Raw genomic sequence first — 22,855 nt, forward strand, 5'->3', positions numbered from 1 at the left:
AAGGCCAGACACAAAAGGCCACATATTATATGATTTCTTTTATATGAAATATCCAGAATAGGCATAATGTTAAACTTTAAACCATAATCTCTTTCTCTTACCAGTGGCAAATCTATATGGGTCTGCAGCAATGTTAATACTCCTCCTTAGAAGAAAGGATTTGATTGAGAGGCATAAGGCAGAATGAGAGACCAAGGCAAGTTTTAGAGCAGGAGTGAAAGTTCATTAAAAAGCTTTAGAGCAGGAGTGAAAGTTCATTAAAAAGCTTTAGAGCAGGAATGAAAGGAAGTAAGGTACACTTGGAAGAGGGCCAAGCGGGCGACTTGAGAGATCAAGTACACAGTTTGACCTTTGACTTGAGGTTTTATATGTTGGCATGCTTCCAGGGGATTGTGTCCCCTTCTCCCCTGATTCTTCCCTTGAGATGGGCTGTCTGCATGTGCGGTGTGATTACTGGAGTTGTACACATGCTTGCTTGAGGTATTCTTCCCTTACCAGTTGAGTGTTCTTATAAGGTCATATACCAGTTAAACTTTGCCATTTTGCTCCCTAGTACACATGCTGGAGCTGACTTGCCCAACTCCTAAGATCTTAACAGGAAGCTGCTGATCACCAATTTCAGATTTTTCTATCTATTGGGTGACTCCTTTCCCTGGCACCGGCTGCTTCCAATTATTTTAGAGAGGCAGTTTCACAACTCCCTGTGCATCACTTGAGGGTTGTCTGACATTCCTGGTAGTGGTAGGGGCCCTGTCCTGCCCTGCTCATGTCTGACTGGCTACCTACTGTACCACTTCCTCAAATATTTACTTAATAGTTATTATAGTAGCATATGTGTGTATATATATATTTGCATGTATATGCGTACACATGTACACATGCCAGGTTCTATCTTACATATTCAGAATACAAAGTTAATATGGTTATTTTCAGGAAGTTTGGGATCTAGTGAGGGAGAGGAAAACAAGTGTGCTCTAGCATGATAATAATCTAACAAAACAAGATAAATAGCTGCCTACTTTGAAGTTTCTAAAGACTTCATAAAGATAATGAAAATCTGGCAGAGCTATGAAGGTGACAATAGAGATTTAACCAGATACAGTGGGGGAGGTGGCAATTCGTAGTAGTGGTATTAAAAAGAGAGGCCACAGTAGTATGTATACAGGCATATAAATATGAAAATGAATTTGCTATGTTTAAGGAATTTTAAGTGTTGTTTAAGACTTGTTTGGAATGAATGGTGTTTTGATAAGAAAGTATATGAAAATCAGAATGACACTGAGAATCAGAGTATAGGCGTTATAGCATTAGAAGCCTGGGAGTTCTTTAGAAAGGGTTTTATGGGGGCTAGATGTGTCTAGCAACAGCTGGAGTTAGGGAGAAGGATAGGAAACACTTAGTAAAAGCTGAGGCAAGGAAGGATTCCTAGGGGATATGGAGCTAGAATATATACTGTATCTGGTGACTTGGAACCTGGTTGAATGGAGGTGAGGAATGGGAAGAACTGAAGGGTTCTTTGGTGATTTCTTGCCTGGGAGCTGGTCTCTATTTTATAGCATTTGCTTTGGTTACTTTGGATTATTTTATAGAAGATACATTTTGTTTTTATGCACTGACAATTTTGTTTACCCTCAATTTCAGGTAGATCTTTTGTGAGCAGGAGAAGTTCCTAAACCTTTTCCAACACATTATAAAGATTTGTGGGATAACAAGCATGTTAAAATGCCTTGTTCAGAACAAAATTTGTACCCAGTGGAAGATGAGGTAAGAACAAAACCGAGATTCTTTTAGTCTCTGAAAAATGGTTTGGTACTTGCTTGTTTGACCTTTGATTCTGTGATGCAAAAGAACTTAGAATAGCTTCCTCATATGTTTTTCTTTTTTCCAAAAGAATGGTGAGCGAACTGCGGGGAGCCGGTGGGAGCTCATTCAGATTGCACTTGTCAACAAATTTACACGACCCCAAAACTTGAAGGTATGTTGTTTTTACCATTCTTGCCTCTTTATGGGCCCTGTGTCTCCTCTTTCAAAGACGTTTTGGTCTTAATAGACTCAGGTAGCAACATTCTTTAGATGCAAAGTGCTTGCTTCCTGGCACTAAGGAAGGCTCCTTAGAGACATTCTACGAGGAAATGAGAAGAACTGAGAGTTGCAAATGCCTTGCCTGGAGCCACACAGAATAATTTGGAGAACCAGGAATAATACCTCTGTTTCTTGATTCCCCATCCAATTTCCTTCAGTTCAAGCTTCTCTTTCTTTTTTTTGTTTTAAAATTATCATATTTCTGAAATATCTTTAAAAGTAAATCAGGAAAGAATTATGACTTCAGCAATATTTGCCCAAAGGGAAGCTGAGTTTCCCAATGATTAAAGTATATGTTAAGCATTCTGGTTTTTATTGACCTTAATATAGCTCCTAGCAGTTTAATAATTTATTAATCTTATATTTTGGCAATAATTTATTTTTGATATATTTATATTTCATTTATGACTTCAAGGGTAACTAGTAGATCGTTTTTCTAATATCTAAAATATGAGTGAGTGTGTGTGTGTGTGTATATATATATATATATTTATATTTTGGGGGCACTATAGCCATGAAAACTTTTCATGTTTTTATAAATATAAACAGTGACAGAATTTTTTATACTTCTATGAAAATGAGTTTTATTTTCTTTCAGAGACTTAATTTGTTGTGTATAGTTTCTCAGCTTTCTTAATATTTTCTACTGATACTTGCAAGTTATTGTTAAACTTTCTATACCTTTCTGTAGCTCCTGTTTTTTTTCTTTACATGGAAAACATTGATATGCTATACCATAATGTATTTTGAAGGCTTTATTCCTTGGGGACAGTGTTTCTCAATCTTCTAATGGGCTCCTTTTTAAAAAAAGAAAAAAAAAGCAGACTGTTTATTTTTCTTTTTTACAGTACAAATTGATTTATTTAAAACAGTTACAAAAAAACAAAATAGAGATTATCATTAGAATTATTAATGGTTTGTTAAAAATCAGGTAGGATTACGGGGTAAGAAATGGTATTAGGTGGGAGGAGCACCTGACTAGTTCTAAGGCTTTAGATACAATGCAGTTGATTACGTATTAATTCAGCCATTACATACTGGGGATAGTAGATGGGGGATCAGTAATTTATCTACAGGGAACTCCTACACAGATCCATGAAGACCTCCCCAGTGCCATCCTTTTCCACTCCTTAGACCCTAAAACCACCTGGGTGACAACATTTCCGTCCTTCTTTCTCCACCCCATTCCCTATCCATATATTCTTCCCACACCTAAGGTGCTGTGCAAGCTGAGAGCAGTCTGCTCCCTGCAGCTGGAACATATACTGTTTTGGCTACAGGGATCCTGTGTGACTAAGAAGGTTTTAGGGGCAGCCTTATTTTAATATTTCAGGTTAGCCATGAGTACAGTCAGTCCCTTCCCTAACACAATTTAGATTATCTTGAACGCAAGTATCAGGTGAGGGATCAACCCTGCCTCCAGCAATACCAGCAATACGCTAACCACTCAGGCTCACAACTACAAAAAGCAAACTCTTTAAATGGAAACAATCTCAAGTTCTGCTAGAGTTTGCTTAGTTTTAGTATAATGTTAATTATGTGTATGCAAACATAAAACTAAATATAAACTCCATATATATGTGTATATATGGAGTATATATATATATATTTTTTTTTTTTTTTTTTTTAAATTTGAGGCTGGGTCTTGCTCCATCACCTAGGGTGGAGTGCAGTGGGGTGATCACAGCTCACTGCAACCTCTGCTTCCCAGACTCAAGCGATCCTTATCTCAGCCTTCTGAGTAGCGGGGACCACAGGTGTATGTCACCATGCCCAGACTAATTTTGTTTATTTTAGTTTTTTGTAGAGACAGGGTTTCTCTGTGTTCCCTAGGCTGGTCTCCAACTCCTGGGCTCAAGTGATCCACCTGGCCTTGGCCTCCCAAGGTGCTGGCTGGGATTATAGGCATGAGTCACTGCTCCCAGCTAACTCCCTATACCTGTAGTGCTTATACAGCTATATCAGTTTGATTTTTTTTTTTTAATTTCAGGTATAATGAACCATCATTTGATTTGTATTTATTATCACAGTGAAAACAATTTGTAGTCATTATTCCTTTTTTTGCACAGAAATTTTCAAACCGCTGATCCAAACCCCAAAATAGTATGCTGAGAAATTCTTTAAAATACTACATAAAGAAGAAATTATTTTGCAATTATTACTTTTCCTACTAATCATGAACAGTTGATGGATGTTGGTGGATACAAAGATGGGATCCTTATATAGAACATCAGATCGCAGTGGCACGATCTCAGCTCACTGCAACCTACACCTCCCTGGCTCAAGCGATTCTCGTGCCTCAGCCTCCTGAGTAGCTGGAAAAAAATCTCAAGTTCTGCTAGAGTTTACTTGATTTTAGTATAATGTTACAGGCATGTGCCACAGGTGCATGCCACCACACTGGGCTAATTTTTTATATTTTTTGGCTGAGACACTGGGTCTTGCCATGTTACCCATGCTGGTCTCAAACTCCTGAGCTCAAGTGATCCACCTGCCTTGGCCTCCCAAAGTACTGGGATTACAGGCATGTAATTACCACATCTGGATGAAGGTTCGTTAGAATTTAACATACCTGTTCTGTGGTGTATAGTAGGACAGCTCAATCTTTTCACTATTTTTGTCTATTAATAGTACCAGCCTTCATTCGTACAGCGTGTTGTTATTTGGCTGTTGTTTTCTAAAAACAAAATTATAAACTCACATAGAAGCAGGCTGCCCAGGAATACTACCCGGAGTCCATTTGATGAACACTATCTTAGGTTCTTTATTTTTATTCTTCTAAACAGAGGCTGTTTTTAAGAATTTTTATATTTCTTCAACTGCAAATAGAATAATTATAGTGAGGCCAGGTGCGGTGGCTCAAGCCTGTAACCCCAGCACTTTGGGAGGCCGAGGCAGGCAGGTCGCCAGAGGTCAGGAGTTTGAGACCATCCTGGCCAACATGGTGAAACCTCATCTCTACTAAAAATATAAAAATTAGCCGGGCATGGTGGCGGGTGCCTGTAATCCCTGCTACTCAGGAGGTTGAGACAGGAGAATCGCTTGAACCCAGGAGGCAGAGGTTGCAGTGAGCCGAGATCATGCCACTGCACTCCAGCCTGGGCAACAAAGAGCAAAACTCCATATTTGAAAAAAAGGAAAAGAATAACTATAGTGTTTTAACTTACACAGTCTGCTTACCTCTCTAGCAATTCCTTAGTGCACCACGATTATTTCAGGAAGGGGTAATTGCTTTAATCTGAATTTCCTTTTTGCGTTTCTCTTATGGTAGATTCAATAGAACAGAGTAATCCATCGAGATATTTTTCTGTCTGCTTGTGGTAATTGTTTCCTTTGCTGAAAGAATGCTTTGAGAGAGGAAGAGGGAAACATTAAATCCCTCTAATTGAATATAATGATTTTTTTGCTGTTCATATACCATTTAATGTTGGATTTAGAGGGATTAGAGACATTCAGAATTTTAAAAAGTAATAGTGTCCTCAAAAGTTGATTTACACAGTAGTACTTATATAAATAATGTGTGTGATAATTTGCACAGAAAGAATTTTTTGTGCTTATTGTGAATTATGAACTATAAAGAACTTACTCAGTAGTTGATAACTCAAGAGTACAGAGTAGTATCCAGTTTTTCTAATGACAGGCAACCTCATGGTGGACTACTTTTGAGACTTGAAGACTGAAGTAAAAATAAATACGAGCTAAAGCTTAATGCTAATTATAAAACACTAAAATAATTAGAGAATTACAGTGAAGAATTAGAATGCAATTGCTACTTAAAATTTTTTTCCTTACCAACTTTGAGGAATAATAACGTGTGGATAAGAAAGTTTATCCTTTTAAAGTGTGTCATTTGATGAGTTTTGACATTTACACATACCCATGAAGCTCCCATTATAATCAAGATACAGAATGTTTGTATCATCCCCAAAGATTCCTCTCCCCACTTTGCAGTCCATTCCACTTTCTGCTCTGGCCCCAAACAACTACTAATCTGTTCTTTTTCACTATAGTTTACATTCTGCATGAATTGAATCATAGTGGGTATGTCTGGCTTCATTCACTCAAAATGAAGATAATTTTGAGATTCATCCATGTTGTTCAATATATTGATAGTTTGCTCCAGTATATGCATTGTTTATTCCTTCACCTATTGATACACATTTCTGTTTAATACTTTATGAAGTTTTGAAATTAGATACCAGTGATTGGAAAAAAAAATCCTTAAAATCTTTTAATTTTTTTCTTTCTTTTTTTTTTTTTCTGAGACAGGATCTTGCTCTGTCACCCAGGCTGGAGTGCAGTGGTGCAATCTCGGCTCACTGCAACCTCAACCTCCTTTGCTCAAGCGATCCTCCCATCTCAGCACCCTCATGTAGCTGAGACTACAGGCACGCACCACCATGCCTGGTTAATTTTTGTATTTTTTTCTAGGGATCTTGTCATGTTGCCCAGGCTAGTCTCGAACTCCTGGACTCAAGCGATTCACCTGCCTCGGCCTCCCGGAGTGTGCTATGATTACAGGCGTGAGCCACCGTGCAGGCCAAAATCTCTTAATTTTTTTTTTTTTTTTTTTGAGACGGAGTCTCGCTCTGTCACCCAGGCTGGAGTGCAGTGGCACGACCTCGGCTCACTGCAACATCTGACTCCCTGGTTCAAGTGAGTCTCTTGCCTCAACCTCCCGAGTAGCTGGGATTACAAGCATATGCCACCACACCTAGCTAATTTTTGTATTTTTATTAGAGACATGGTTTCACCATGTTGGCCAGAATGGTCTCGATCTCCTGACATTGTGATCCGCCCGCCTCAGCCTCCCAAAGTGCTGGGATTACAGGCGCGAGCCACTGCGTCCAGCCTAAAATCTCTTAATTCTTAATGGAAAATGTTATGTATGACTTGTGAGCGAAAAATAAAGACTCGTTCACTCTTTCTTGCTATCTTATTTTACGGAAGATTTTTCTTTTCTTTTATCTTCTCTTCTCTTCTCTTTTCTTTTCTTAAGGAACTTGGATGTCCCCTGATTCCAAGTGAATAAGACACATTTTGTTGGCTCATCTTTTAACCTAGATACTTAGTGTGGCATGAAGTACTATTCAGGAAGCTTTGACAGAGTATTAATTTTTTAAAAACTTATTCAATGATAGCGAAATTTGGAAGATTTATGGTAATAATCTAACAGTGGTTTTCAGACCTGTGTGCCTCAGTAAAAAAAATTTTGAGTGTGTATTACCAATATAAATAGTCATTTATAAATTCTACATATCTATTACTTTATTAATGTAATATGTACAGTATAAAATAAAACCAAAGTAGATATTTAAAAGGATGAGATAAAAGGTAATTATAAATAAATAGTTGTTTCTGCACATCTAGTGGATTGTCTTATGCATACCTGACTCTGGAAACCAGATGTATAGTATTGCCTATTCAAACAGTTAAAAGCTACACCAGTAGATGGCATAATATTTTGACTTTTCATTCTACATAAATGTGTAATTTATGTGAACTGCTGGAGGAAGATAATCATTTATATATAGTATAAAAATACTTTATAGTAAAGGAAAAAAGACAGTTTTTAAATACTTTTTTCCTAATCTCGTCCCCATGAAATTTTTATTTTTTATTTTTTACAAAAAAATTTATGCCTCAACCCTATTAACTGACCCATGAAATTTTCATACTACAAATCTGCTATGTATGTCTGTGTATATATAATCTGACGCTTTCAAGGACCACCAACAATTGTGATAACTAAGTTTATTTTTTATCCCTCAAGATCCAGTTTTTGTCTATTTGGAGTATATCACCTTATTTAGCATGCATGCTTTAGGGTGTAATTGTGTTTTTTCACCTATTACTTGACCTTTCTAATCTCATTTTTTTAAGTGAGTAATAAATTAGTATTCATTCTGTTTGTCTGTAGCTACTGATGTCCATATCAGTAGCAGGGGGAGGTAGTAGGAAGCTTGTCTAACATTATGAAATGTACTGGAGGTAATTCATGAGAGACAGGCTCTTCATAGGTCATTCACTTGGCCATACCATGACGTTTTTTTGTTTCTGCGTTTTCCACAGGATGCTATTCTGAAATACAATGTGGCATATTCTAAGAAATGGGACTTTACAGCTTTGATCGATTTCTGGGATAAGGTAAAAGTATCCTTATTTCTTTATGAAAATATTATTGAAAACTCAATAAGAAGGTTTGAGAAGAATACCCATAATTCTGCCACACTAAGATAATTATCTTTTAGTTTTATAAATTTGCTGTTATTTTATATGTATGTTTTAGGTAAATACAATTAGGAGTTAATATTGAATTTTGTTTTCATCTCTTAGAATACACATTTTCTGTTATATTTTCATACCATTATCAGCATTATCAAGGAATGTATAATAGTCCATGATTAGATTTTGAGAATATAATGGTTCTTATATTCTCAAACGTACAGGTTGCATCCAGTTTTACCTTCAGTTACATTGTGGCAACATCATTATATATGTATATATATTTTCCCATATTTGATATTGTTTCTTTAGGTGATTTCCAGAAATTAGATGACTAAGTCAAAGGGCACAAAACATTTGTTTAAAAATCTTTTAAAAACTTTTGTCATAAAATCATTTTTCCACAGATTAATTGTAGCAATTTACTATGCTGCCAGTAGTGGATAAGAATATCACTTTCATAGTACCATCAGCAGAGAGAGTCTTTTCATTTGTCTATTGGCCATTTCTGTATCTTCTTTGGAGAAATACCTATTCAAATTTTTTGTCTTTATTATTGAATTTTAGGCATTCTTTGTATATTTTAGATGCAGGTTCCTTACCAGATATATGACTTGCAAATATTTTCTCCCATTTTGTGTTTTTTTTTTTCTTTTTCTTGATGTTACACTTGGAAGCTCAAAAATTTTTAATTTTGACAAAGTCAGTTTATCATTTTTTTCTTCTGTTTTCGGGATCATATTTAAGAAGCTAATCTAAGATCATGAAGATTTATGTTTCTTCTAAGAATTTTATAGCTTTAGCTCTTACACTATGACCATTACCCATTTTGTGTTAATTTTTGTATATGATGTAAATTAGAAGTCCAATTTTATTATTTTCCATGTGAATATCCATTTCGAGTTAATTTTCATATGTGGTGTAAGGTAGGAGTTCAACTTCATTATTTTGCATGTGGATAACAAGTTGTCCCAGCACCATTTGTTGAAAAGACTCTTCTATCCCCTGTTGAATTGTCTTGGCACCTTTTCAAAACCAGTTGACGTAAGGATTGTTTCTGGCCTCTCAGTTCTACGACACTGGTCTATATGTCTATCCTTGTGCCAGTACCACACAGTCTTGGTTGCGTAGCTTTGTGGTAAGTTTTAAAATCAGGAAGTGTGTGTCCTGTAACTTTGGTCTTTTTCAAATTTGTTTTGGCTATTTTTGGATTCTTTGCATTTCACTCTGAATTTTAGGATTAATTTGTTACTTTCTGCAAAAAACCTAGGTGCTAAGGGCAATTCTTACGTCACGTTAATAGAATCCAAACTAATTCTGCATTTTGAGGTAGTGCCAGTAATTTCAGAATTATCTTATTGAGCTTTTGACCCATATGGCTTTTACAAGGCAGGCATAAATAATGGAAGACTTATCCTTGTGTCTGGAAATTGGATATCTCAGATATCCTTGAATCTAAATGTCTTTCACTGTAACAGCAATGTAATATCTGATATGATGAAAAGTAGATCAAACCGATATAATCGTTATCCTTGTCACTTAAGTTATCAGGACATAACATTTGTATTGTACTTTCTGGGCTTAAATTGGACATGATGGTTAATTGGGGTAAGAAGTAATGTATAATTTGATACCTTGAGATGGCAGTAAAACATGCCATTGGTTACAATACCTCTGTCACCTTGGTATGAAGTAGTCATTTGTTTCTCTCTTCTTAATCAGAATACTCAGACAGGACCTTGTTTCCCCTTTATCTGGTGACCTTGCCCAGAAGCATGCCTGAAACGGGTAATATATAGCAAGTTTTGGTGTGTTTAGTGTAGATCATAAATATGAGATGATTACGCAGGTGCTGATGATGGTTTTACAGTTCTTTAGGGAGAAGAGTCCTTGTGTTTTCGACCTTCTAATATTTATTTATTTATTTATTTATTTATGAAATGGAGTCTCACTCTGTACCCAGGCTGGAGTGCAGCGGCACAATCTCAGCTCACTGCAATTTCTGCCTCGCGGGTTCAAGCGATTCTCTTGCCTCAGCCTTCCAAGTAGCTGGGATTACAGGTGCCCGCCACGTTGCCCAGCTAATTTTTGTATTTTTAGTAGAGATGGGGTTTTGCCATGTTGGCCAGGCTGGTCCCAAATTCCTGACCTTAAGTGATCCACCCAACTCAGCCTCCCAGAGTGCTGGGATTACAGGTGTGAGCCACCGCCCCCAACCAGACCTTCTGATTTGTATTTACTTTGTAAACATATGGAGGGTTGGAGAAGTCCCCACAACTACACTAAGTATTCATTTCTTATTGTATTCTTTTTAAGTCTTTGCCCATATATATGATGTCTTATAGCTAGATATAAATGTATGTTTAAAATTTTTGCTGTATTATAAAATTTTCTGTGTTATATAACTTTATAATGTTTAGCCTTAATGGTTGCAATAATATTCCATCAAATTGATAAATTGTCTGCTCATCCATTCCTGTGTTTGTTGGAGATTTGAAAAAATTTGTGTAAAGCTTATCTAGAGATTTGAAGGTGGTTCTCCCTGTGATTGTTTGCTATTCTGTCATTATCAGTGTACTTAACAAAATACCTTGGATGTTTAATACACTTGTTTATTTTTCTATCCATCAAATCTCCAGATATTATTCTAGAACTTTAGCAAGTCATGACCCTCAGGGACAACATTGCCCACGCTTGCAGTGGTTAGTGAGAAGTAAGTGTCAGACATACCTATATAGGTGGGATTGGTGGAAGAAAAGATTTTTAGTGCAAGGGAAACAATTGTTTGGTTTGGTTTTAAGTTGAAAACAAATTATATTTGGTTTGCATTTTCAGTGTCTTATGTTCTGTACTAGGAATGCTTGTTTATAAAGGGTTCTTTTATTTTTTTATTTAAAGCCAGGCTATAGTGCAGTGGTGCTGTCACAGCTCACTGCAGCCTCAACCTCCGGGGCTGTATACATCCTCCCACTTTAGCCTCCCGTTTAGCTGGGACTACAGGCATGTGCTACCACACCTGGCTAGTTTTTTGTATTTTTTTGTAGAGATAGGGTTTCACCATTGTTACCCAGGCTGGTCTTGAACTCTTGGGCTCAAGCAATCTTCGCTCCTCAGCCTCCCAAAGTGCTGGGATTATAGGCATGAGCCACTGTGCCTGGCCTATAAAGCGTTCTTTATTTTCGAGATGGATTCCAGCTCTGTCACCAGACTGGAATGCAGTGGGGTAATCTCGGCTCACTGCAACCTCCACCTCCTGGGTTCAAGCCATTCGCCTGCCTCAGCTTCCCGAGTAGCTGGGACTACAGACGTGCGCCACCACACCCAGCTGATTTTTGTATTTTTATTAGAGACTGGGTTTCACCATGTTGGCCATGATGGTCTCGATCTCTTGACCTCGTGATCCGCCTGCCTCGGCCTCCCAAAGTGCTGGGATTACAGGCATGAGCCACCGCGCTCAGCCTTAAACTAAGGGTCCTTAAACATTGTTTATTAGCAGGGTTTGGCAATATTTTCAATTTTTATTTTCTAATTTTTTGTTGTTTTGAGACAGTATCTCACTCTATTGCCCAGGCTGGAGTGCAATGGCATGATCTCGGCTCATTGTAACCTCCACCTCCCAGGTTCAAGCAGTTCTTGTGCCTCAGCCTCCTGAGTAGCTGGGACTACAGGCATGCACCACCACACCTGGCTAATTTTTGGATTTTTGGTAGAGACAGGGTTTCACTATATTGGCCAGGCTGGTCTCGAACTCCTGACCTCAAGTGATCTGCACACCTCGGCCTCCAAAAGTGTTGGGATTACAGGTGTGAGCAGCTGCTCCCAGCCAGAATTTGGAAATTCTTTACTTAAATGTCACATTGAACTCTGAGTGGCTTGTTTTATTAAGGAAAAGAATTAAATTTGACATCGTATTAAGATTAATATTTTGCAGTTACATTTATTTTGAAGCTGTTGATATTTATCTCCTTAAAACCTTTCTTTGATTAATTCTGTAAGTAAAGGATTTTGTAACCCAAACTACCTTACAACAAGAGGAGTTCATGTCAACAGTCATTGTGAATCCATGGTACTGTAATTACCTACATTCTGGTCTCTAGCACAAGAGGTAAGGTGCCCAGAAGCCCACCCTGGTGTGTGAGCACCTCTACTGGAATGGAAGTAAGGAGTGTTACCTAAGCTTTTATTAGTTTTTCAGAAACCAGCAAAGATCACAGAGACCAATCTGTTAATTTGTTATTTATAATTATATATTTAGGTGCTACTGAGTCGAAATGGCTGTTATTTAGTGTTTTCTGCAACTTCAGGGCTAATATTGGTCTTCCTCACTGCTAGCTGCTGGAAGTGCTACAAACACACAATCTGTGTTTTATGGCCCTCCTGTGTGGTGTTTCACAAAATTAAATTCAAACACTTCTGTAATTTATATTCTAAATGAATCAATATACTTACTCCTGGCATTTTTCACTGGAAAGTTGAACAAAATGTTCTATATGTTATAAAAGTCCTCTATCAATGCATCTTGGAGGAATTTTTAAATACTTCTCTCTTTTTTTTTTTTTTTTTGAGACAGAGTCTTTCTCTGTCACTCAGGTTGGAGTGGAGTGGCACAATCTCGGCCCACTGCAACCTCTGCCTCTCAGGTACAAGTGATTCTCCCGCCTCAGCCTCCTGAGTAGCTGGAATTACAGGCACCCACCACCATGCCAGGCTAATTTTTGTATTTTTAGTAGAGACAGGGTTTCACCATCTTGGTCAGGCTGGTCTCGAACTCCTGACCTCAGGTGATCCACCCACCTTGGCCTCCGAAAGTGCTGGGATTACAGGTATGAGCCACCGTGCCCAGCCAAATACTCCTCTTTTACAACACCTGTGGCACTGTTTCATTTCACTTATAGTGTGTTAACTTGTGAAATTTACATTAAAGCTGTAGTAACTGAAGAACGGCATGGGGGACGTATTTTTAAGGGGGTTTCTACTGTGTCTGCAATGTTGGCTTCTATTTCTGGACTTGGATATTTGTTTTATATTTATTCATTAGACTATACATATATATTTTTATGTACTTTTTGAATATTCACAGTAAGTATAAAATGTTATTATAAAGAGCTTTAAATCTGCAATTGATTTATGTAGCAAACTTCTTAAGAAAATGGATTAATTGTTGAAAGGAAGCCTAAGGATTTTAGTGACTATTTCATCTTCCTTTCCATGTTGAGTTTTATGTCTGGAATTGAAAAGATAGAAATGTATAAGCCTTTCGTTTCATCCTTCCATTGGTTTTTCCATGAAGGCTGTCATAAATAACAAAATGAAGTGGTTTTGGTTTTGCTTTTGTTTTTTGCATCTGTGGCTGGTAAAGGTAGAGAGTGAGAGATAGGAGTACAAGAATGAGAGGACATTTAAAAGTAAAAAATGAAAAACCTAGACTTTAGAATGATTTTGTTGCTGTGATGAGGTGAGTAATATGTTTCTCTTTGTAAACCACAATTTAAATATAGATATATAGCATAAAGTCTTTACTTCAAATCATACATACAAAATAGATTATTGCAACTTAGAAATTGTGCATCTTTTGTCTTCGCTGTAGTTATTAAAATATCGACTACGCATTCTCCTATCAGCTCTTGTCCTATGACTTGTCAGAGAAAGACTGTTTTAAGCCTCTATCACTGTAAATAAGAGTGTGTAATTCTATTAGTATTGAACTTGCATTTTTATTTATGTGCTACTTAATTTAAAAGGTAAATGGGACATCATATTGAGTTTTGAATGATGCAAATTAAGTTGATCATGTTATTATATCTGTCTTTTTCTTCAGAACTGCTTCTGTCATTTAAATTTTTTTTTACTTTTTTTTTTCCAAGAGCACAAATCCACTTTTATTTATTTACTTTTCATTAATGTAAATGCTTGAGGGGTACAGCATCACACAGATTCTGTGTCCAGTGGCCTTAGCAGGAAGATTGCTTCAGAATTTGGCGTGAACCATGCCACTATTTCCCTGGGACCAAGTTACCTTTCCCTAGATTACTCTGGTTTTGTTTGGTCTGCCACCAGGAGTCACTTTGTTGTTCTTTGTTTTGTATATATAAGCACATCTTATGCCCGAATAGAATTCTGTTTCATTTTGGGGATAAGCACCTTCTATTTTAAAAAGAGCTGTGTGCTGTCTTTGGTTCTGGAGACCCCACTTATACTCAGCAAAAATGGCCTTGGACCACAGCCTTCCAGACATACTTCCTTTTAGTATTCCTGTTCCCAGCAGCCCTCCACAGGCTCCAAGTTGGCAGAAAGAGAAAGGCCATTTAAAATTTTAAAAACAGGTACAACATAATTCATTGTCTCCAAAATTGAGGCATGTATTATTATACCTGTGTTTAGCTAAAATAACAGTTTTTGAACTTGTGATTATGGAAAACTTTAAAAATGGTAATGTATTGACAGAGCATCAGTAGAAACTCAGAAAAAAGAACATAAACTTGTATTAAAATAGATTACAAAAAGTTATTTCACATACACAAAGTAATGGCTGGAAGAAATTAAGTTTTGATTTATGCCTTTCTTATATAATAAAAAGTTAAAATATATGTTGAAATTATTAGGCAAAAATCACAGCACAAATCAGCTATGATTCAATAACGTAAAACACAATAGTTGTATGTTTATGCATCACTTGAGCATCAATGCATTCATGCATATGTGGTATACTGTGGACATCCTGGCTTTCTGAGGTGTGGCATGCTATTATGAGTAGCTTATCTCATGGTAATTTTAACTGTATCAAATATACTCAGTATTTTTGTGTATTAAAAATTTTAGAACAAAAATATTGTTAGAGGATTTTTCTTCTCTCTTCATTCCTCCTATCCCCACCCCTTTATCCCCAGACTGTCTATAAACATTTCATGGAGGGTTAGTGCTTTTTAGAATAGTTTGGGAAAAGCTGACCTAAGGCGGTAAATTGTTATAACTACCGTTTTAAATCACAACAGATTTCGTTATTCAGTAACTGAAGGAATGTGGCCTCCTTCCATGATAGCCTTTTGGTGGTCATTTTTTGTTTTGGTTTGGTTTGGTTTTTTGATAACACTGAAGTAAGTTTCTGAATGTATATAAACACATTATTACTTAGCTTCATTTAACATTCTTCGTAGATAATCTGTTTTCTGGGATTTTCTTCAAAGCTTAAAAAATATCAAGTGTCTTTGTTATATTTGTCACAAAGAGCCTGTACCAAACTCCTAGTCAAATGAAAGCAGCCTTAAATGTTTCATAAGACTACAGCTAATGTCTTTATCTCTCTAGCTTTCGAACCTCTGATTTGGAGTTCAGTGGAAATTTAACCTTTTTGGACCTCTTCCCTTGGTGACTCACAGTCTCTGGAATCATAAGGTCTGCATTACTTTACAGCTCAATTTAATTCGTGAGAATTATAGGAGCCAAAAGGGAGCTAATCAGAATCACTAAAATATTGAAACAGATCAATTGTGACTTTTAGATTTGTATGGAATATGTGGAATTTCTCTCCTTGGTTTGGTTAATGAGTGCTTTTGAATTGGGACATATGTTGAGGGTTTCATATTTATGATTTATGATTTCTAAATAGTGCATATCCCAAAGGACAGATTACTCCAATTGGAACTAGGCACTTTGCTTTTATAAACTTGATGAGTTACCATGGAATATCAGTCTTAGTTGAGCCCTCTATGCACTAGATCACTGATGAAGTTAGAGTTGTTATTTTGTGTTTGCAAAACACTATCTGGATTGTATTTATTTATGTGGTGGACAAAGAGGTTAGAAGTTATAGATACTCAAAAGTGAAAATTCATTCAGTAGACTTTCTCTTATATTCTAATAATGAAATTAAGCTAGTACTTAGTTTGTCCTATAACTCTAACCCTTCATTTGGGTCAAATAGCAGTGGAAGTTATTCTTTTTAAATGTTGCTGTGGTGTTGATTTCATTATCCAAAAATCTACTGTTAGAGGAGTGAAAATAATTCTGTGTTTTAATCTTGCCCATGATTTATATCTCTATCAGCTAGCTCTGAAGTGTTTTGGGTTTTGTTTTGTTTTGTTTGTATTTTATTAACACAGTTAAACATGATGCCTTGATTTATAATTCCTGTTAATTTGCATTTATTCTTCTTATGTTCCTACTCATAAAAATAAATTCTATAGTCCTTTTGAGTATGCTTTGAACACTTATCTACATGTAACATTTCATATTTAACCCTGGAAGGGCTATTGTAGTATTTTTATCTGAAGGTAAAAATAATGAGTAAATAAAAACAGAACGTTAGATCTGTTTTTCAAATTTATGTATTGTTTCAGTGTGTAGCCTATCTAAACAAGCGGTAAACTTGCTCATCAAAGACTAAATAGGTCCATTGGTCCTTTTATATGAGGGGGTGCTGTTAGTGCTGTGGTTTACCAAAGACTGAGCCAATGGTCTTTCTCCTTATTTTACTATTAGTACTAGTAGAGAAAAATACTCATCCTCGATTTATTGTGATGATAATGACAGGTAATGATTTACTACAAGAGTCTGTGAGATTCTAAGCTGGCTAAATAATTTTTCTTTATAGTGTGTTAACGAAGTTTTTAGTAAGCTGAGTGACAGAGTGCCTTGTCACCACAAATGCTCTTTGATTACATGAAAAGTGTTACAAAAAGACATTTTCTGCCGCAAGGGCCATTTCCAGCATAATGAAATATGGAATATTTTCAAGTGAACTCCAAAGTGATATGTATTGAGGTCTTGCTCTTGGTCTAATCTGCCTCAGTCCTGAGAAGCCTAGCTCTAAGATAAACAAAGGGCATCTTCCACTGGGAGTGCAATGTTGGAACTGCTCACTGCCTTAAGTAACCATATGCATAGCCTCTTTCCTGATAGTTGGCTCCTGTCTCCCTTTGTAATCCTTTCCTTCTTCCATGCCTGCTGCTTAAGTTGCAGACTATTCCAGCCTCACTTCTCTTGGACACTTCTATCTGTTGCAGGCATAGGCCTGTCTCATCCCAGACTCACCTCTTCTACAAGATCCTCCCTGTACATATCTCCTTTGTGTTTGCTGGATCATCTTATTTGGTTATCTTTGGCGATGGAGGTGGTAGTGCTTATTACTGAGAGTTTTCTATGTACCAACTATAGTGTCAGCAGTATGCTTTATCTGATTTAATTCTAACAACCACCTCATGAGTTAGATGATATTAATATTTCTGTTTTACAAATGAAGAATGGAAAACCAAGGTTTAGGGAGTTTAAGTAACTACGTGACATCTCATTTTTATCTATGGACTGTGGCACATGCTGTCAGAGTTGGTCTTTGACATAGCACCTAGGAAAGAAGCTGAATCAGATTAAACATACTACCCAAACATTAGGTCAATTGAAAATGGCTAGGGAAATGGGAAGATTCATCATAAAAACTAATTGAGTAAAGCTAGGGAGGCCCAATAAGTTCAAAGATTTGAATTCAAGGTAGAAAGAAGAAGAAAACCCTCTAGCAAAAGGCGGCCTTAATGGCCCATAGCCTTAGATCTGGCATCATTTAGAACCACATGGCTGGGCATGTGGCTCACGCCTGTAATCCCAATACTTTGGGAGGCTGAGGCGGACAGATCACTTGAGGTCAGGAGTTTGAGACCAGCCTGACCAACATGGTGAAACCCTGTTTCTACTGGAAAAAAAAAAAAAAAAAAAAAAAAAAAGCAGCATCACAGCCTCAGGGAAAGCACCTACCAGCTTCCAACAGTCTTCGTTCCTTTGAATCCTTTGCCATCTGGTTATATTCCCTCTTCCCATTCTTGTTATCTGCCCATCTTTGACACCTCTTTTCCTCTCTCCTGTTACTTGGCATCACCTTGGGCAACTTCGGTTCAGTTGATATTCATGTTGATGAACCATTTACTAGTCAAACCCAAGTCTGTGTGTGAGACCTTCTACTTTATTAACCCATGTGACCACAAATGACCAGAGCTTGGACGTGATTATCCCCTGGGCCAGCTCCTTCTCTAAAGCCATGAGCTCAGAATTCTTCTCCCACCACAGCCTCCTAGTTTTCTACTCCCTTATTCCTACTGTGCTTTCTGTTTTTTGAGTCTCCACTGCTTTCATCCCTTTTCTTCTGGTCCACTGTGTCCCAGGTTGTATTACGCAAATATTAACACTTCGTAAGTAAAGGGTTAATAGTTAAGGTGGGGGAATGTACTGCGTATTATATCCTCCTTCTGGGAATAGCTCTGAGGAGTCTTACAGTAAAGAAACATGCTTAGCTTTATTTAATTAAACCTCTTTTTTTCAAACTTATTTATGAACAGCTTCCATGTAACAGCTTTTGACTTCCTTTGTAGCAAGTATTCCATGGAGCACACTTTGCAGAGCACAGTTGTAACAGGGAAGGAAGGGAAGGAGGAAGAAATAAAGGGCGAGAGGAGAGAGGGAAGGAGGGAGAGAGGGAATAACAAATCTTACTGATAGGCCTTGCTAAGAGTTCATGTTATTCGATCTTAACTAGGCCTTTGTTTCCTGTTGCCATCTTTTATGTATTTCCTTATTACTCTAGGATTCCAAACCTTTTCATTGTTTTGTAACATTTACTGACATTCCACTATCAGTCTGCTCCTACTTAATACCTCTCAGAGAGATTTGAGGACATCTAAAAGGTAAATTCTTTAAGTTTCTTTATTTTAAGGGTTTCAACATACCTCATGCTTCTCTTTCTTGTTATCTCAAAGGAAAAGCTCGTCTTATTCCATTCCTCAAGGGCAGCATGTCCAAAACAATTATACTTTAGGATACATATGTCACTGTTTCTTTTCTGGCCTTGTCCCTCTTTCCCTGCTGCCTGGTTAGTGCTTGCTTGACTTTTAGTGTTCAGCATGACTATCACTTCTGCAATTGACTTTATTTATTTATTTATTTATTTATTTTTGAGATGTTCTCTTGGTCTGTTGCCCAGATTGGAGTACAGTGGCATGATCTTGGCTCACTGCAACCTCCGCCTCCTGGGTTCAAGCGATTCTCCTGCCTCAGCCTCCTGAGTAGCTGGGATTACAGGCACGCACCACCTTGCCTGGCTAATTTTTATATTTTTAGTAGAGATGGGGTTTCACCATGTTGGCCAGGCTGGTCTCAAATCCCTGACCTCAGGTGATCTGCCCACGTTGGGCCTCCCAAAGTGCTGGGATTACAGGCATGAGCTATCGTGCCTGACCTAGACTTTCTTTTTTTAGAGCAGTTTTAGATTCATAGCAAAATACATTGATTTCTCATATATCCCCCACTCCCAGGCATGCACACCGTCCCCCATTATCAACATCCCCCACCGGAGTGGTTCATTTGCTACAGTTGATGAACCTACCTTGACACATCATTACCACTCGAAGTTCTGTAATTGATGTTTTACTGTCATCTTCTATAAGCTTCCTTGTATGAGGCTGTGATTTGTTCTTTGTTATGTTCCTAGTACTTAACATAGTGAGAACTTTCAATACCACTTAATGCAGGTTATATGCAAATCTTTTTTCTTTTGCTCTTTCTCTCTGCCATCTTCTAATTGACTATTGGATTTATTCACCTGGATATTCCACAAGTACCTAAAACTAGCCTTGTCACCACTCTTCCACATTCTGTCAGTGAATGATTCCACCATTTATCTATTCATTCACTCAAGCCAGAACTTGTTAATCATTTTAGCTGCCCTATTCTGCCTCAGCCACCTTTTTCTGCTCATCTACCATTTCCTCATCTTACAGTATGATGTCATAATTTTACTTCCTAAATACTTCTTGAGTTTCGGCTCTATTTCTGTTACACTTGTCTCCTCCATACCATCGTCATGACTCAGCTAGTATATTGTAACAGTCACCTAGCCGACCCCTGTGTGCAGTTGATCCCTTCAAATCCATCCTTCATGCTGCTTACACACAGTGAGCTATCTGAAGCATAGATCTTAAAACCTTCCATGGCATTTCATCTCTTTTCAACTCTATTAGTGATATTTATGGCATTCCATGACCTTGCCTCTGCCCACCTCTCTGGCATCATTTCATGCCACTTTTCCTGCTCCAAACCTGATGGTCTAATGACTCTAAATTACTTGTGGTTCTCTGTCATGGTGTTTGCCTGCCTCTTAATCCAGCCTTCAAGACTCAGCTCAGTTTTTATCTCCTCTGAGTATCCTTTTTTGTCCTCTCAGCCTCTACTAAAAACTCCTCTGTGTGCTCACAGTAGTACCTGTGCACAACTCCACGTGCTTGTTACATTAGGCATCATATAGCCACGAAATGTCTGAATATTTGTGAGGCCCAATTTTTCCAGGGCATCTTACTATTTTCTAGCCCATGGCTAATGCACAGTTAATGTTTCTTGAACTGAGTTCAGGATATTCAGGGAGAGTAGTCCAGCACACAAAAATGTGGGCCTTGAACCACAATCACTTACCGAGAGATTTAGGAATTATTTTGTGTAAGGTGATAGTTGACCATTTGCGACTGGTGATTGGTAGAGAGAAAAGGTAAGGCCAGTATGCATAACCTTTACTATAGTCTTTTTTGTTTATTTTTTTTCCAGAGACAGGGCTTTGCTCTGTCCTCCAGGCTGGAGTGCAGTGCCAGAATCATGGCTCATCGCAACCTCAAATTCCTATGCTTAAGCAAGATCCTTCTACCTCAGCTTCCAGGGTAGCTGGGACTATAGGTCCATACCACCACACCTACCTAAGTAAAAGTTTTTTTGGCCGGGCATGGTGGCTCTCACGCCTGTAATCCCAGCACTTCGGGAGGCTGAGGCAAGCAGATCACGGGGTCAAGAGATCGAGACCATCCTGACGAACATGGTGAAACCCTGTCTCTACTAAAAATAAAAAATTAGCTGGGCGTGGTGGCACGTAAGTTGCAGCTTCTCTGGAGGCTGAGGCAGGAGAATCACTTGAACCCGGGAGGCAGAGGTTGCAGTGAGCCGAGATCGCGCCATTGCACTCCAGTCTGGCGACAGAGTGAGACTCCGTCTCAAAAAAAAAAAAATTTTTTTTCGTGGAGACCGAGTCTCACTATGTTGCCCAAGCTGGTCTTAAACACTTGCCCTTAAGCAATCCTCCCGCTTTGGCCTCCCAGAGTGCTGAGATTACAAGCATGAACCACTGTGCCCAGGCTTTATAGTTGTTGTGTAGCATTTTTACCCTAAAAAGTAGTAAGTTTCTAGAGGACAGGCACCTTGTATTGTTTGTCTTGGTGTTTATTTTTCACAGTGCTCAATCTAATGTCCTGGACAAAGTGGGTGTTCAATATGTGTTTGAACTAAGTAGCAATACGTGACTAGAATTCAGTAGAAGGGAGAGGCTGTTCTCTTTCTTGGATTTCTGAGCTCCGTAAGTTCACGCTTCAGGGGCCCATTTACCTCGTTAATTCCCTGCATGCAAAAGGAGGATGAATGCCTTAGATGATAGATTGAACCTGACCTCTTAATGTTTTATGTGATACAGCTACGTGCCACATCGGTCCTCATATGCCTTCATTTTTATATGGGCTATAAAACCAAAATTACTTCAAGAGGAATATTTGACCATTTTCATCCTTCTTTTAAAATGAATTGGAGTTACCAAAAGTAGCCTGATGCAGTTGAATAAAATTAGGTGTATTTTAGAACCTCTAAACAAAAAGCTACAGATTTAATCATCTGTAGTTGTATCTACATATGTCTGAAAACCCCTGAATCTTCTTTCGGTTGCCCTGGTGACTGTTTCATTGGAGTAGCATATCAAGAAAGACTACATCTGTGGAGTCCAAACACTAGCTACTATCCACATAGGCTATTTAAATAGAAATGAATTACAATGAAATAAAATTTAAAATTCAGTTCTTCAGTCACAGTAGCCACATTTCAAATGCCACATGTGGCTGCCGGCTGCCATCCTGGACAGCACAGATATAGAACATTTTCATCATTGCAGAAAGTTAGACTGAATAGAAATGTACTAGGTCATCCCTAAGGATCCTTCTGCATCTGACATCCTTCTACTGGGAAACCTGCTCACAGGGACTTCTGAGATTTCTCAACATTGTTTGACTGCATTTTGAATTTTTTTAGATTGGATATTACTTCAAATAATTGAGTTGTTGAGTAGAACTTGTCCATTTTTAATAAAGATATTTTCATTGTAATAGCATTTGTTTTAACTACGAATGTATTTGCATTTTTATTCTTTCTCCAAAGAGTGCACTTCCAGAGAGTATCCTCAAGCCTTTTAGGAAAATTAGTTTTGTTTCATCCTTAATAAGAGTGAAGTTCAGACTATAATATTATTATTTCATACTGGATAACTTAATTAAATTAAGAATTAAGCACTATAATACGTATGTATGCACGTTACTTGATTTGCATGGCACATTTTATAATAGTGCTGTGAGTGTGCTAAGCTGTCATTGAACTACCATAAAAATTACTTAAGTCTGGGTGTGGTGGTTCATGCTTGTAATTCTAGCACTTTGGGAGGCTGAGGTGGGATGATTGCTTGAGCCCAGGAGTTCAAGACCAGCCCGGGCAA

At 37.7% G+C, this 22,855-nt stretch overlaps 1 protein-coding gene and 1 pseudogene across 1 annotated transcript in view; one reads left to right on the forward strand and one right to left on the reverse strand.

Annotated features, from left to right (window-relative positions):
* Positions 1–22,855, forward strand: part of LOC115933075 (poly(ADP-ribose) glycohydrolase-like) — a 110,228-nt gene that overhangs the window by 17,330 nt on the left and 70,043 nt on the right. The window contains 3 exon segments of the mRNA XM_055353085.2: positions 1,642–1,764; positions 1,892–1,975; positions 8,155–8,229. Of these exon segments, the coding sequence (XP_055209060.2) occupies positions 1,642–1,764; positions 1,892–1,975; positions 8,155–8,229 (282 nt within the window).
* Positions 14,195–14,542, reverse strand: LOC115933076 (large ribosomal subunit protein eL33-like; annotated as a pseudogene).

Source organism: Gorilla gorilla, chromosome 8 (assembly GCF_029281585.2).
Source record: "Gorilla gorilla gorilla isolate KB3781 chromosome 8, NHGRI_mGorGor1-v2.1_pri, whole genome shotgun sequence".
Taxonomy (NCBI): domain Eukaryota; kingdom Metazoa; phylum Chordata; class Mammalia; order Primates; family Hominidae; genus Gorilla; species Gorilla gorilla.